This window comes from Bombina bombina, chromosome 1 (genome assembly GCF_027579735.1).
Source record: "Bombina bombina isolate aBomBom1 chromosome 1, aBomBom1.pri, whole genome shotgun sequence".
NCBI lineage: Eukaryota > Metazoa > Chordata > Amphibia > Anura > Bombinatoridae > Bombina > Bombina bombina.
Genome location: NC_069499.1, coordinates 1,391,075,999 through 1,391,091,569, shown reverse-complemented (window position 1 = coordinate 1,391,091,569; position 15,571 = coordinate 1,391,075,999). Strand labels below are relative to the sequence as shown.

The following is a 15,571-nucleotide window of genomic DNA, read 5'->3' as shown; positions in this document are numbered from 1 at the left end:
AGGCGCTATCAATATCACTGAGGCTCTCTCCTGTCTGATTTTGGCAATCAGACGAGGGAGCAGAGGAAACGGTGGAAACACATAAGCCAGGTTGAAGAACCAAGGCACTGCTAGAGCATCTATCAGTGCCGCTTCTGGGTCCCTGGACCTGGATCCGAAACAAGGAAGCTTGGCGTTCTGGCGAGACGCCATGAGATCCAGTTCTGGTTTGCCCCAATGGAGAACCAATTGAGCAAACACCTCCGGCTGGAGTTCCCACTCCCCCGGATGAAAAGTCAGACGACTTAGAAAATCCGCCTCCCAGTTCTCTACCCCTGGGATATGGATCGCTGACAGGTGGCAAGAGTGAGTCTCTGCCCAGCAAATTATCTTGGAGACGTCTGACATCGCTAGGGAACTCCTGGTCCCCCCTTGATGGTTGATGTAAGCCACAGTCGTGATGTTGTCCGACTGAAATCTGATGAACCTCAGTTTTGCTAACTGAGGCCAAGCCAGAAGAGCATTGAATATTGCTCTTAACTCCAGAATATTTATTGGGAGGAGTTTCTCCTCCTGAGTCCATGAGCCCTGAGCCTTCAGGGAGTTCCAGACTGCACCCCAACCTAGAAGGCTGGCGTCTGTTGTTACAATGGTCCAATCTGGCCTGCGAAAGGTCATGCCTTTGGACAGATGGACCCGAGATAACCACCAGAGAAGAGAAGCTCTGGTTTCTTGATCCAGATTTAGTAGAGGGGACGAATCTTTGTAATCCCCATTCCACTGACTGAGCATGCATAATTGCAGCGGTCTCAGATGCAGGCGCGCAAATGGCACTATGTCCATCGCCGCCACCATTAAGCCGATTACTTCCATGCACTGAGCCACCGTGGGGCACGGAATGGAGTGAAGAACACGGCAAGCATTTAGAAGTTTTGATAACCTGGACTCCGTCAGGTAAATTTTCATTTCTATAGAATCTATCAGAGTCCCTAGGAAGGAAACCCTTGAGAGAGGAGATAGAGAACTCTTTTCTTCGTTCACTTTCCACCCATGCGACCTCAGAAATGCCAGGACTATCTCTGTATGAGACTTGGCAATTTGAAAGCTTGACGCCTGTATCAGGATGTCGTCTAGGTAAGGCCTCGCGGCCTTAGAACTGCCAGGATTGAGCCCAGAACCTTTGTAAAAATTCTTGGGGCTGTAGCCAACCCGAATGGGAGAGCTACAAACTGGTAATGCCTGTCTAGAAAGGCAAACCTCAGGAACCGATGATGATTCTTGTGAATCGGAATGTGAAGGTAAGCATCCTTTAAGTCCACTGTGGTCATGTACTGACCCTCTTGGATCATGGGTAGGATGGTTCGAATAGTTTCCATCTTGAATGATGGAACTCTGAGGAATTTGTTTAGGATCTTTAAATCCAAAATTGGTCTGAAGGTTCCCTCTTTTTTGGGAACCACAAACAGATTTGAATAAAATCCCTGTCCTTGTTCCGTCCGCGGAACTGGATGGATCACTCCCATTACAAGGAGGTCTTGCACGCAGTTTAGGAATGCCTCTTTCTTTATCTGGTTCGCAGATAATCTTGAAAGGTGAAATCTCCCTTGTGGGGGAGAAGCTTTGAAGTCCAGAAGATATCCCTGAGATATGATCTCCAACGCCCAGGGATCCTGAACATCTCTTGCCCATACCTGGGCGAAGAGAGAGAGTCTACCCCCTACTAGATCCGTTGTCGGATAGGGGGCCGCTCCTTCATGCTGTCTTGGAGGCAGCAGCAGGCTTTCTGGCCTGCTTGCCCTTGTTACAGGCCTGGGTAGGTTTCCAGGTCTGCTTAGATTGAGCAAAAGTTCCCTCTTGTCTTGAGGTAGAGGGAGTTGATGCTGCACCAGCCTTGAAGTTTCGAAAGGCACGAAAATTAGACTGTTTGGCCTTTGATTTGGCCCTGTCCTGAGGAAGGGTATGACCCTTACCTCCAGTAATGTCAGCAATAATTTCCTTCAAACCAGGCCCGAATAAGGTCTGCCCCTTGAAAGGAATGTTGAGTAATTTAGACTTTGAAGTCACATCAGCTGACCAGGATTTAAGCCATAGCGCCCTGCGCGTCTGGATGGCGAATCCGGAATTCTTAGCCGTTAGTTTAGTCAAATGAACAACGGCATCAGAAACAAAAGGGTTAGCTAGCTTAAGTGTTCTAAGCTTGTCAATAATGTCAGTCAATGGAGCTGTATGGATGGCCTCTTCCAGGGCCTCAAACCAGAACACCGCCACAGCAGTGACAGGCGCAATGCATGCAAGGGGCTGTAAAATAAAACCTTGTTGAATAAACATTTTCTTAAGGTAACCCTCTAATTTTTTATCCATTGGATCTGAAAAAGCACAACTGTCCTCGACAGGGATAGTGGTACGCTTTGCTAAAGTAAAAACTGCTCCCTCCACCTTAGGGACTGTCTGCCATAAGTCCCGTGTAGTGGCATCTATTGGAAACATTTTTCTAAATATAGGAGGTGGGGAAAAGGGCACACCGGGTCTATCCCACTCCTTACTAATGATTTCTGTAAGCCTTTTAGGTATTGGAAAAACATCAGTGCTAGCCGGCACTGCATAGTATTTATCCAGCCTACACAATTTCTCTGGCACTGCAATAGTGTCACAGTCGTTCAGAGTAGCTAATACCTCCCCAAGCAATGTACGGAGGTTCTCAAGCTTAAATTTAAAATTAGAAATCTCTGAATCAGGTCTCCCCGATTCAGAGACGTCACCCACAGACTGAAGCTCTCCGTCCTCAGGTTCTGCATATTGTGACGCAGTATCAGACATGGCTCTTACAGCATCTACGCGCTCTGTATCTCGTCTAACCCCAGAGCTATCGCGCTTGCCTCTTATTTCAGGCAATCTGGCTAATACCTGTGACAGGGTATTATTCATGATTGCAGCCATGTCCTGCAAAGTAATCGCTATGGGCATCCCTGATGTACTTGGCGCCATATTAGCGTGCGTCGCTCGAGCGGGAGGCGAAGGGTCCGACACGTGGGGAGAGTTAGTCTGCATAACTTCCCCCTCGACAGACCCCTCTGGTGACAATTCTTTTATAGATAAAGACTGATTTTTACTGTTTAAGGTGAAATCAATACATTTAGTACACATTCTCCTATGGGGCTCCACCATGGCTTTTAAACATAATGAACAAGTAGTTTCCTCTGTGTCAGACATGTTTGTACAGACTAGCAATGGGACTAGCAAGCTTGGAAAACACTTTAAACCAAGTTAACAAGCAATATAAAAAACGTTACTGTGCCTTTAAGAGAAACTAATTTTGCAGAATTTGAAATAACAGTGAAAAAAGGCAGTTACACAAACGAAATTTTTACAGTGTATGTAACAAGTTAGCAGAGCATTGCACCCACTTGCAAATGGATGATTAACCCCTTAATACCAAAAACGGAATAATAAGTGACAAAAACGTTTTTAAACACAGTCACAACTGCCACAGATCTACTGTGGATGTTACCCTCCTCAAACACGACTTTTGAAGCCTTTAGAGCCCTTCAGAGATGTCCTGTATCAAGTAGAAGGAAGCTGAGTGTCTCTGTCTGTAATTTTAGCTGCGCAGAAAAGCGCTAAAATAGGCCCCTCCCTCATATTACAACAGTGGAAAGCCTCAGAAAACTGTTTCTAGGCAAAATTCAAGCCAGCCATGTGGAGAAAAAACTAGGCCCCAATAAGTTTTGTCACCAAACATATATAAAAACGATTAACATGCCAGCAAACGTTTTATATTACACTTTTATAAGAGTATGTATCTCTGTTAATAAGCCTGATACCAGTCGCTATTAAATCACTGCATTTAGGCTTAACTTACATTAATCCGGTATCAGCAGCACTTTTCTAGCAAAGTCCATCCCTAGAAATATGTTAACTGCACATACCTTCTTGCAGGGAAACCTGCATGCCATTCCCCCTCTGAAGTTACCTCTCTCCTCAGAATATGTGAGAACAGCAATGGATCTTAGTTACTTCTGCTAAGATCATAGAAATCACAGGCAGATTCTTCTTCTAATGCTGCCTTTGATAAAACAGTACACTCCGGTACCATTTAAAAATAACAAACTTTTGATTGAAGTTAAAAATTAACTATAATACACCACACTCCTCTTACTACATCCATCTTTGTTGAGAGTTGCAAGAGAATGACTGGGTATGGCAGTGAGGGGAGGAGCTATATAACAGCTCTGATGTGGGTGATCCTCTTGCAACGTCCTGTTGGGGAGGAGAATATCCCATAAGTAATGGATGATCCGTGGACTGGATACACTTAACAAGAGAAAAGATGATTTGTCAATATCAGTCTCTGATGTGGCATCCTCTGAATCAGAGGAGACCCCATCCGTAGAGGATACGTCAGTATGCTGAATGTCAGAACTTAATTCAATAAGTATAGGAAAATGTTGCAAAAACCTTATACATTTATTTGAAGGCAAAATAGCAGTCATTGCCTTCTCTATAGCTGTAGCAATAAAATCTTACATTTCTGCAGTAATGCTATGTACATTTAGACTGAGATGGAAAAACAGTGTGTGTATTTGTACTCATAGATATATTTAACAATTTGTTAAACAAGAGCCACATAATAGAGCTGAATAATTTAGATCAGCTTAATTACAACATGCATACTTAGCTTTGTTAAATAGCTGTTTAGGTAAGCTCAAATACTATGGTAACATCAGAGGCAGGTTTAGTTAGAGACATAATTGTAAAAAAAACTAAATTAGAAAAAAATAAAAATAAATTAATTCTGCAAATTTATATTCATGGTCCTATATATTATATATACAGGCTTGAGAGAATGGGAAACAGAGCCAAAAAAAAAATATAAAAAAGAAAACTGATTCATAAAATGCTGCATGAAAACTCTCTAAGGCCTAGATTTAGAGTTTGGCGGTAGCCGTGAAAACCAGCGTTAGAGGCTCCTAACGCTGGTTTTAGGCTACCACCGGTATTTGTAGTCACTCAAAAAAGGGTCTAACGCTCACTTTTCAGCCGCGACTTTTCCATACCGCAGATCCCCTTACGTAAATTGCGTATCCTATCTTTTCAATGGGATTTTTCTAACTCCGGTATTTAGAGTCGTGTCTGAAGTGAGCGTTAGAAATCTAACGACAAAACTCCAGCCGCAGAAAAAAGTCAGTAGTTAAGAGCTTTCTGGGCTAACGCCGGTTTATAAAGCTCTTAACTACTGTACTCTAAAGTACACTAACACCCATAAACTACCTATGTACCCCTAAACCGAGGTCCCCCCACATCGCCGCAACTCGATTAATTTTTTTTAACCCCTAATCTGCCGACCGCCAACTACGTTATCCTTATGTACCCCTAATCTGCTGCCCCAAACACCGCCGGCCCCTATATTATATTTATTAACCCCTAATCTGCCCCCCACAACGTCGCCGCCAGCTACCTACACTTATTAACCCCTAATCTGCCGTCCGCACGCCGCCGCCAGCTACATTATCCCTATGTACCCCTAATCTGCTGCCCCTAACACCGCCGACCCCTATATTATATTTATTAACCCCTAATCTGCTCCCCACAACGTCGCCGCCAGCTACCTACACTTATTAACCCCTAATCTGCCGTCCGCACGCCGCCGCCAGCTACATTATCCCTATGTACCCCTAATCTGCTGCCCTAACACCGCCGACCCCTATATTATATTTATTAACCCCTAACCTGCCCTCCCTAACATCGCCAACACCTAACTTCAATTATTAACCCCTAATCTGCCGACCGAATCTCGCCGCTATTCTAATAAATGTATTAACCCCTAAAGCTAAGTCTAACCCTAACACTAACACCCCCCTAAATTAAATATAATTTTAATCTAACGAAATTAATTAACTCTTATTAAATAAATTATTCCTATTTAAAGCTAAATTCTTACCTGTAAAATAAATCCTAATATAGCTACAACATAAATTATAATTATATTATAGCTATTTTAGGATTAATATTTATTTTACAGGTAACTTTGTATTTATTTTAACCAGGTACAATAGCTATTAAATAGTTAAGAACTATTTAATAGCTAAAATAGTTAAAATAATTACAAATTTACCTGTAAAATAAATCCTAACCTAAGTTACAATTAAAACTAACACTACACTATCAATAAATTAATTAAATAAAATACCTACAATTACCTACAATTAAACCAAACACTACACTATCAATAAATAAATTAAATATAATACCTACAAATAACTACAATGAAAAAAGTACAAAAAAATAAAAAAGAACTAAGTTACAAAAAATAAAAAAATATTTACAAACATAAGAAAAATATTACAACAATTTTAAACTAATTACACCTACTCTAAGCCCCCTAATAAAATAACAAAGCCCCCCAAAATAAAAAAATGCCCTACCCTATTCTAAATTACTAAAGTTCAAAGCTCTTTTACCTTACCAGACCTGAACAGGGCCCTTTGCAGGGCATGCCCCAAGAAGTTCAGCTCTTTTGCCTGTAAAAAAAAACATACAATACCCCCCCCAACATTACAACCCACCACCCACATACCCCTAATCTAACCCAAACCCCCCCTTAAATTCTTAGCAAAGAGATCAAACTACAAAAGGATCAAATACATAAGGATATTTGAGTTATTTCAGAAAGGTATATAACATTTCTCTTTTAAATTGTTGTTACTTGAATAGTTTGTACTTTCAGATAATATATTTTGTATTTCTATTAACTTTATATTTTGTTTTTTTATAGGTGGTAGACCTGAACTGTGAATTAGTTTCACTACAGAAATTGAATAGTTAAAGGTGGTAGACCTGAACTGTGAATTAGTTTCACTACAGAAATTGAATAGTTAAAGGTTTGAGTTAATTTACATTCTTTTGTATTCTGGTTTTTAGTATTGCAATTAGATAACAATTAGATTGTTTGCATAGGTGAGCAATTAGGAGGGACCCCACCCTATCTTTCTGAGGGTATTTAAAGAGATCTGTTTAGCTCTGCTTCTTAGCAAAGAGATCAAACTACAAAAGGATCAAATACATAAGGATATTTGAGTTATTTCAGAAAGGTATATAACATTTCTCTTTTAAATTGTTGTTACTTGAATAGTTTGTACTTTCAGATAATATATTTTGTATTTCTATTAACTTTATATTTTGTTTTTTTATAGGTGGTAGACCTGAACTGTGAATTAGTTTCACTACAGAAATTGAATAGTTAAAGGTGGTAGACCTGAACTGTGAATTAGTTTCACTACAGAAATTGAATAGTTAAAGGTTTGAGTTAATGTACATTCTTTTGTATTCTGGTTTTTAGTATTGCAATTAGATAACAATTAGATTGTTTGCATAGGTGAGCAATTAGGAGGGACCCCACCCTATCTTTCTGAGGGTATTTAAAGAGATCTGTTTAGCTCTGCTTCTTAGCAAAGAGATCAAACTACAAAAGGATCAAATACATAAGGATATTTGAGTTATTTCAGAAAGGTATATAACATTTCTCTTTTAAATTGTTGTTACTTGAATAGTTTGTACTTTCAGATAATATATTTTGTATTTCTATTAACTTTATATTTTGTTTTTTTATAGGTGGTAGACCTGAACTGTGGATTAGTTTCACTACAGAAATTGAATAGTTAAAGGTGGTAGACCTGAACTGTGAATTAGTTTCACAACAGAAATTGAATAGTTAAAGGTTTGAGTTAATTTACATTCTTTTGTATTCTGGTTTTTAGTATTGCAATTAGATAACAATTAGATTGTTTGCATAGGTGAGCAATTAGGAGGGACCCCACCCTATCTTTCTGAGGGTATTTAAAGAGATCTGTTTAGCTCTGCTAAACATTTAGCTCTGCTTCTTAGCAAAGAGATCAAACTACAAAAGGATCAAATACATAAGGATATTTGAGTTATTTCAGAAAGGTATATAATATTTCTCTTTTAAATTGTTGTTACTTGAATAGTTTGTACTTTCAGATAATATATTTTGTATTTCTATTAACTTTATATTTTTGTTTTGGATCAAATACATAAGGATATTTGAGTTATTTCAGAAAGGTATATAACATTTCTCTTTTAAATTGTTGTTACTTGAATAGTTTGTTCTTTCAGATAATATATTTTGTATTTCTATTAACTTTATATTTTTGTTTTGGATCAAATACATAAGGATATTTGAGTTATTTCAGGAGTTATTCAGGGTTATTCAGGCTTATTCAGTAGTAAATAATACTTATATTTTTATTATTGTTAAAGTGTTGCATAGTTTAAAATGTCTCAGATACAGTGCAATGGGTGTTTTGCACTTTTTAATCGTTCTACTTTTTGGAGATTTAGGGGCTGTCCTGTTTGTAAGCAGTTTTCCCTGTTAAGGGAGGAAATAGCTAAACTTCAAGCTAAGGTAAGTAACATACCTGTTACCTCTACAAAGCTGCCTCAGAAAGAAGCCCCTCTACCCCAGAGATCAGCAAGGAGAGGCAGATGGATCACTGTAGGCTCTGGAAGAATTAGAACAGTAGACCAGAAGCATTGCCCACAACCTCTGCCATTGCAAAACTCCTATGCTGCTCTTGCCGAATATACTTGTGATGAGGAGATTGCTGTTTCTGAGCCCTCTGAAGCTGTAACAGGTAATTTAAATCTATTGGCACCTGATTCTCCAGGTAGCATAACACAGGAAAGAACTGCAGATGTGTTTTTGAGAAAAAGACTGTTAGTGGGTGACTCTATTTTGAGGAATGTGTATTTAGGTGAAAGTAAAGGAGAAACAAGGGAGGTTAGATGTCTTCCAGGAGCTACTGCTCACAGGGATAAGAATCGTATTTTGAGAATTGTTAAGGCAGCAGAAAAGGGAAGTGAGTTAGATGTGATTGTACATTTAGGAACAAATGATCTGGCTAGTAATCATGTTGCTGCTGTTCAGAAAGAGTTTTGTGACCTAGGTAATCATTTAGAGACTGTGGCATCAACTCTATCATTTTCTGCTATTTTACCTGTGTATGGCCAGGAAGCAGGAAAGATGGAGCGGATAACAACATTTAATTCTTGGTTAGATAAGTGGTGCAGGGAACGAGGATTTGGTTTTATTGGCCATTATAGCTCTGTTTGGAAAGATACTAGGTTATTTAGGAGAGATGGCTTGCATTTGGATGCTAAAGGAACAGAGTATCTGGGAGAGGAGTTTAAATACTTTATTAGAAATCATTTAAACTAATAAAGGGGGGTAGCATTAATATATCCACCTGCCCCCCACAGCATGCCAAAACTGTTAGTCCAAGTAACAATTCTAGAAATTCTAGTAGAAAAATTCTTCGTGCCATGAGCACAAATGCTCGCAGCTTAGGAAATAAATTACCTGAACTCATTTCAATAATGACTAGGGACAACTTGGATTTAGTAGCTATAACAGAAACATGGTACAATGATTTGCATGACTGGGACATAGTCATACCTGGATACAGGTTATTTAAAAAGAACAGAGTAGGAAAGAAAGGTGGAGGAGTTGCTTTGTATGTAAATGAAAATATAAAGGTTACTGAAATTGTAGGAACAAATGATGAGGTGGAAAGTATTTGGGTGACTTTGGAAATTGGAGATAAAAATGTTTTTAGAATAGGGGTTGTATATAGGCCTCCATTGCAGGATGAAAAACTGGACAATCTGTTATTAGATGAAATAACCAAAATGACCATGAAGGGTAAGGTTATAGTACTGGGGGACTTTAATTTGCCAGATATAGACTGGAAGATTCCTTCTGCTAGATCGGCTAGAAGCAGGTATATTCTTGAATCTCTGCTAGGGGAATCACTTGAACAATTAGTCAAGGAACCAACTCGTAAGGAAGCTATATTAGATCTAATACTTACAAACAGTGATACAATTTCAGATGTGTCTGTAGGTGAGAACTTAGGATCCAGTGATCATCAATCTGTTTGGTTTAGTATTCATGTTCAGGAACTGTCCACCCAGACTAAAACAAAAGTTTTAGACTTTAGGACGGCAGATTTTTCATTAATGGGAGAATACCTAAAGAACTATTTAAAGGGGAAAACTCTTATCACAGGGGTTCAAGAAAAGTGGGAATTTGTGAAAGGTGCCATTTTAGATGCAACCGCACACTGTATTAGACATGTCTGTAAAAGTAAAAGAAAGCGGAAACCAATTTGGTTTTCCAAAGAAGTAGCACATGCTGTAAAGACAAAAAAGATAGCTTATAAAAATTACAGACACACACAAGCAGATGATGATATGAAAATATGGAGACTCCAACAAAAAAAGACTAAGCAGTTAATTAGGAAGGTTAAAGCTCATGCAGAAGAGAAGATAGCACAGTCAGTAAAACATGGGGACAAAACATTCTTTAGATATATCAGTGAAAGAAGAAAAAATAAGGTAGGAATAGTAAAATTGAAATCAGTTGATGGTAGAATAATAGAAGGAGATAAGCAGATTGCAGACTGTCTCAATGATTACTTCTGTTCTGTTTTCACTAAAGATTGTGAAGATACAATGTCTACATTAAGGGATGCAACGCAAAATAGAAACAAGCTTAACAGTAATCTTTTTACAGAGGATGAGGTTTTGTTAGCATTATCAAAAATAAATGTTACAAAGGCAGTGGGTCCTGATAATATTCATCCAAGGGTTTTAAAAGAACTTCGATCAGTGCTAACTGTCCCATTAACTGATCTGTTTAATCAGTCACTATTAACAGGAGCTGTCCCAGATGATTGGAGAATAGCAAATGTAATACCCCTTCATAAAAAGGGCAGTAGAGAAGAATCTGGCAACTACAGGCCAGTTAGTTTAACTTCAGTAGTAGGGAAATTAATGGAAAGCCTCTTAAAAGAAAGAATTATGACTTACATAAAGACAAACAATTTAGAGGACCAAAATCAGCATGGTTTTACTTCAGGGAGATCATGTCAGACTAATCTAATTGACTTCTTTGATTATGTAACAAAAGTATTAGACAAGGGAGGAGCAGTTGATGTAGCATATCTAGATTTCAGCAAAGCATTTGACACCGTCCCACACAATAAACTTATTCACAAACTATATCTCCTTGGTCTAGATTCAAAAATTGTGAACTGGGTGGAATGCTGGCTTAAGGACAGAAAACAAAGTGTCTTAGTAAATGGAGTTCATTCAGCAGAGGGGGCTGTTACTAGTGGTGTTCCTCAGGGGTCAGTTCTGGGGCCTGTTTTGTTTAACATATTTATCTGCGATATCAGCAAAGGGCTACAGGGGAAAGTATGTCTCTTTGCAGATGATACAAAAATTTGCAACAGAGTGGATGTTCCAGGGGGGGTAGACAAAATGAGAAGTGATATACAACAATTGGAGGATTGGACAAATGACTGGGGTCTAAAGTTTAACACAGCAAAGTGTAAAATAATGCATTTAGGGAAGAAAAATCCAAATGTTAATTACAGACTCAATGACACTTTACTGACTGTTACAGACGAGGAACAGGACTTGGGAATTATTATTTCAGATGATTTAAAACTTAGTAAACAATGTAGTAATGCAGCGAGTAAGGCTAGCAGAATGCTTGGATGTATTGGTAGAGGTATTTGCAGCAGAAATAGTAAGGTTCTTATGCCACTTTATAGATCATTAGTTAGGCCTCATCTTGAGTATTGTGTGCAGTTCTGGAGACCATATCTTCAGAAGGATATTAACAAACTTGAATCTGTGCAAAGGAGGGCTACCAAAATGGTACATGGTCTAAAAAATAAAACTTACCAGGATAGGCTCAATGACCTAAATATGTATAGCTTAGAGGAGAGAAGGGAAAGAGGTGATATGATAGCAACTTTCAAGTACATTAAAGGGTTTAGTAAAACTGAGGCTGTGGGTATTTTACATAAAATGGAAAATTCAAGAACAAGGGGTCATGAGCTCAAGCTAAAGGGTAGTAGATTCAGAAGTAATTTGAGGAAGCACTTCTTTACAGAAAGAGTGATTGATTTATGGAATAAACTTCCTCAAGAGGTAGTAGCAACAAACACTGTGGGGGACTTTAAAAATGCATGGGACAAGCATAGGGCTATCCTACGAACTAGATAAGTTTATACTGTTAGGTAAGGTCGGGCAGACTTGCTGGGCCTATGGCTCTTATCTGCCGTCAATATCTATGTTTCTATGTTTCTATGTTTCTATGTTTCTATGTTTCTAAGCCCCTGAAGATCATCCTACCTTGTCTTCACCTCACCGGGTATCACACCGATCCGTCCTGATCGGAACAGCCAATAGAATGCGAGCTCAATCTGATTGGCGGATTGGATCAGCCAATCGGATTGAACGTGATTCTGATTGGCTGATTCCATCAGCCAATCAGAATATTCCTACCTTAATTCCGATTGGCTGATAGAATCCTATCAGCCAATCCGAATTCGAGGGACGCCATCTTGGATGACGTCCCTTAAAGGAACCGTCATTCTTCAGTTGGACTCGCCGGATGAAGATGGGTCCGCGGTGGAGGTCTTCAGGATGGAGCCGGTCCTCATCGGATGAAGATAGAAGATGCCGCTTTGAAGAAGATGGTTGCCGGTCCGGATCTACTCTTCTTCCCGGATAGGATGAAGACTTTGGACCCTCTTCTGGACTTCTTCAGTGGATGTCTAGCCCCCGCTTGGGTTGGATGAAGATATCGGAGCCAGGACGGATCGGTGTGATACCCGGTGAGGTGAAGACAAGGTAGGATGATCTTCAGGGGCTTAGTGTTAGGTTTATTTAAGGGGGGTTTGGGTTAGATTAGGGGTATGTGGGTGGTGGGTTGTAATGTTGGGGGGGGGGTATTGTATGTTTTTTTTTACAGGCAAAAGAGCTGAACTTTTTGGAGCATGCCCCGCAAAGGGCCCTGTTCAGGGCTGGTAAGGTAAAAGAGCTTTGAACTTTAGTAATTTAGAATAGGGTAGGGCATTTTTTATTTTAGGGGTCTTTGTTATTTTATTAGGGGGCTTAGAGTAGGTGTAATTAGTTTAAAATTGTTGTAAGATTTTCCTTATGTTTGTAAATATTTTTTTATTTTTTGTAACTTAGTTCTTTTTTATTTTTTGTACTTTAGTTAGTTTATTTCATTGTAGTTATTTGTAGATATTGTATTTAATTAATGTATTGATAGTGTAGTGTTAGGTTTAATTGTAGGTAATTGTAGACATTTTATTTAATTAATTTAATGATAGTGTAGTGTTAGGTTTAATTGTAACTTAGGTTAGGATTTATTTTACAGGTAATTTTGTTATTATTTTAACTAGGTAACTATTAAATAGTTCTTAACTATTTAATAGCTATTGTACCTGGTTAAAATAATTACAAAGTTACCTGTAAAATAAATATTAATCCTAAAATAGCTATAATATAATTATAATTTATAGTGTAGCTATATTAGGATTTATTTTACAGGTAAGTATTTAGCTTTAAATAGGAATAATTTATTTAATAAGAGATAATTAATTTCGTTAGATGTAAATTATATTTAACTTAGGGGGGTGTTAGTGTTAGGGTTAGACTTAGCTTTAGGGGTTAATACATTTATTAGAATAGCGGTGAGCTCCAGTCGGCAGATTAGGGGTTAATAATTGAAGTTAGGTGTCGGCGATGTTAGGGAGGGCAGATTAGGGGTTAATACTATTTATTATAGGGTTAGTGAGGCGGATTAGGGGTTAATAACTTTATTATAGTAGTGCTCAGGTCCGCTCGGCAGATTAGGGGTTAATAAGTGTAGGCAGGTGGAGGCGACATTGTGGGGGGCAGATTAGGGGTTAATAAATATAACATAGGGGTCGGCGATGTTAGGGCAGCAGATTAGGGGTACATAGGGATAATGTAGCGGCGGTTTACGGAGCGGCAGATTAGGGGTTAATAATAATATGCAGGTGTCAGCGATAGCGGGGGCGGCAGATTAGGGGTTAATAAGTGTAAGGTTAGGGGTGTTTAGACTCGGGGTACATGTTAGAGTGTTAGGTGCAGACTTAGGAAGTGTTTCCGCATAGCAAACAATGGGGCTGCGTTAGGAGCTGAACGCGGCTTTTTTGCAGGTGTTAGTTTTTTTTCCAGCTCAAACAGCCCCATTGTTTCCTATGGGGGAATCGTGCACGAGCACGTTTTTGAGGCTGGCCGCGTCCGTAAGCAACTCTGGTATCGAGAGTTGAAGCTGCGTTAAATATGCTCTACGCTCCTTTTTTGGAGCCTAACGCAGCCTTTATGTGGACTCTCAATACCAGAGTTATTTTTATGGTGCGGCCAGAAAAAAGCCAGCGTTAGCTTTTCGGGTTGTTACCAACAAAACTCTAAATCTAGCCGTAAGTGTTTACTGAGAACACTGAATGAGCTGGGGGCGGGGCTTATAATGGCAATTTTGGCGGGAATTTTTTTTGGTGCCAACAAAAATGGCACACAATGATAACACGTCACCCTATGACATTATCAGCATCATAATATGCGCGACATGCAAAGCTGAAGAGGATTTCTAATTCACCTATCACTCTTAAAAGCAGGTAAGAATTTTGATTGTATATACAAAAAAATACAAAATAAACCAAAATAAAGCCTGGATACTTCTATTATAGCTGCATAAACTCAACATTCCATGAGGCTAACATAATACTTAGCATCCTAATTTATAAATAAATTACTAGCTCCAAAAAAAAACCTGTATGTTTTAAAGACTCTACCAACCTTGACAAATATTTACCCACAAATAAAGTTGCTAAAAAAGAGCACTGAATTACTGACTCAAGGCATGTATACAAACAATATATAACAACTTTACTTAAAAAGTGCCCAATCCATAGCTGAGAGTGTCTTATATAATAAAAGTATGTACTTACCGTGTAAGACACCCATCCACATATAGCAGACAGCCAAACCAGTACTGAAACATATCAGCAGAGGTAATGGTATATAAGAGTATATTGTCAATCTATAAAGGGAGGCAGCAGATGAATCCCTGCGACTGATTTACAGAGAGCCTTAGAATAGATTTCCCATAAGTGAAAACATGATGTCATCAGGCAATACTCCCTTCACATCCCTCAGACAAACACTGTACTCAGAGAGGAACTGGGCTTCAATATGCTTAGAAGCACCTTTCACTGAAGAATTTAGCACATCTTGCTTCACCACCTCCCAAGGAGGCAAAGTTTGTAAAACTGAGGTATGAGTGAGGTGGGAGGTGTATTTATAGGCATTTGAGGTTTGGGAAACTTTGCCTCTCCTGGTAGGAATGTATATCGCATACGTCACTAGTTCATGGACTCTTGCCACTTACATGAAAGAAACAACTATATTCAAATTTTCTTTGTTCTATTGGTATCTTTGGTTGAAAAGCAGGAGCATAGACTTATGAGCATGCCCATGTCTGGATCACTATATGGCAGCAGCTTTGCAAGAATGTTTACTACTTGCAAGAGCACTAGATGGCAGCATTATTTTCTGTCCTGCCATGTAGTGCTCCAGATACCTACCTTGGTATCTTTTCAACAATCATGGAATTGGAAATGAAACAAATTTGATAAAATATATAAATTGAAAATATTTTTCTAATGTTATGCTCTGTCTTAATCAT

The 15,571-nt window shown here is 38.8% G+C and overlaps 1 protein-coding gene across 2 annotated transcripts in view; it reads right to left on the bottom strand.

The window, feature by feature from the left end:
* Positions 1–14,942, bottom strand: part of LOC128651755 (Fc receptor-like protein 5) — a 291,106-nt gene extending 276,164 nt beyond the window's left edge. For both annotated transcript variants that reach the window (XM_053704749.1, XM_053704756.1), the window contains exon 1: positions 14,835–14,942. In XM_053704749.1, coding sequence (XP_053560724.1) covers positions 14,835–14,856 — 22 coding nt within the window. In that variant the 5' untranslated portion in view covers positions 14,857–14,942. The remainder of the gene's footprint in view (positions 1–14,834) is intronic.
* Positions 14,943–15,571: the final 629 nt, after the last annotated feature.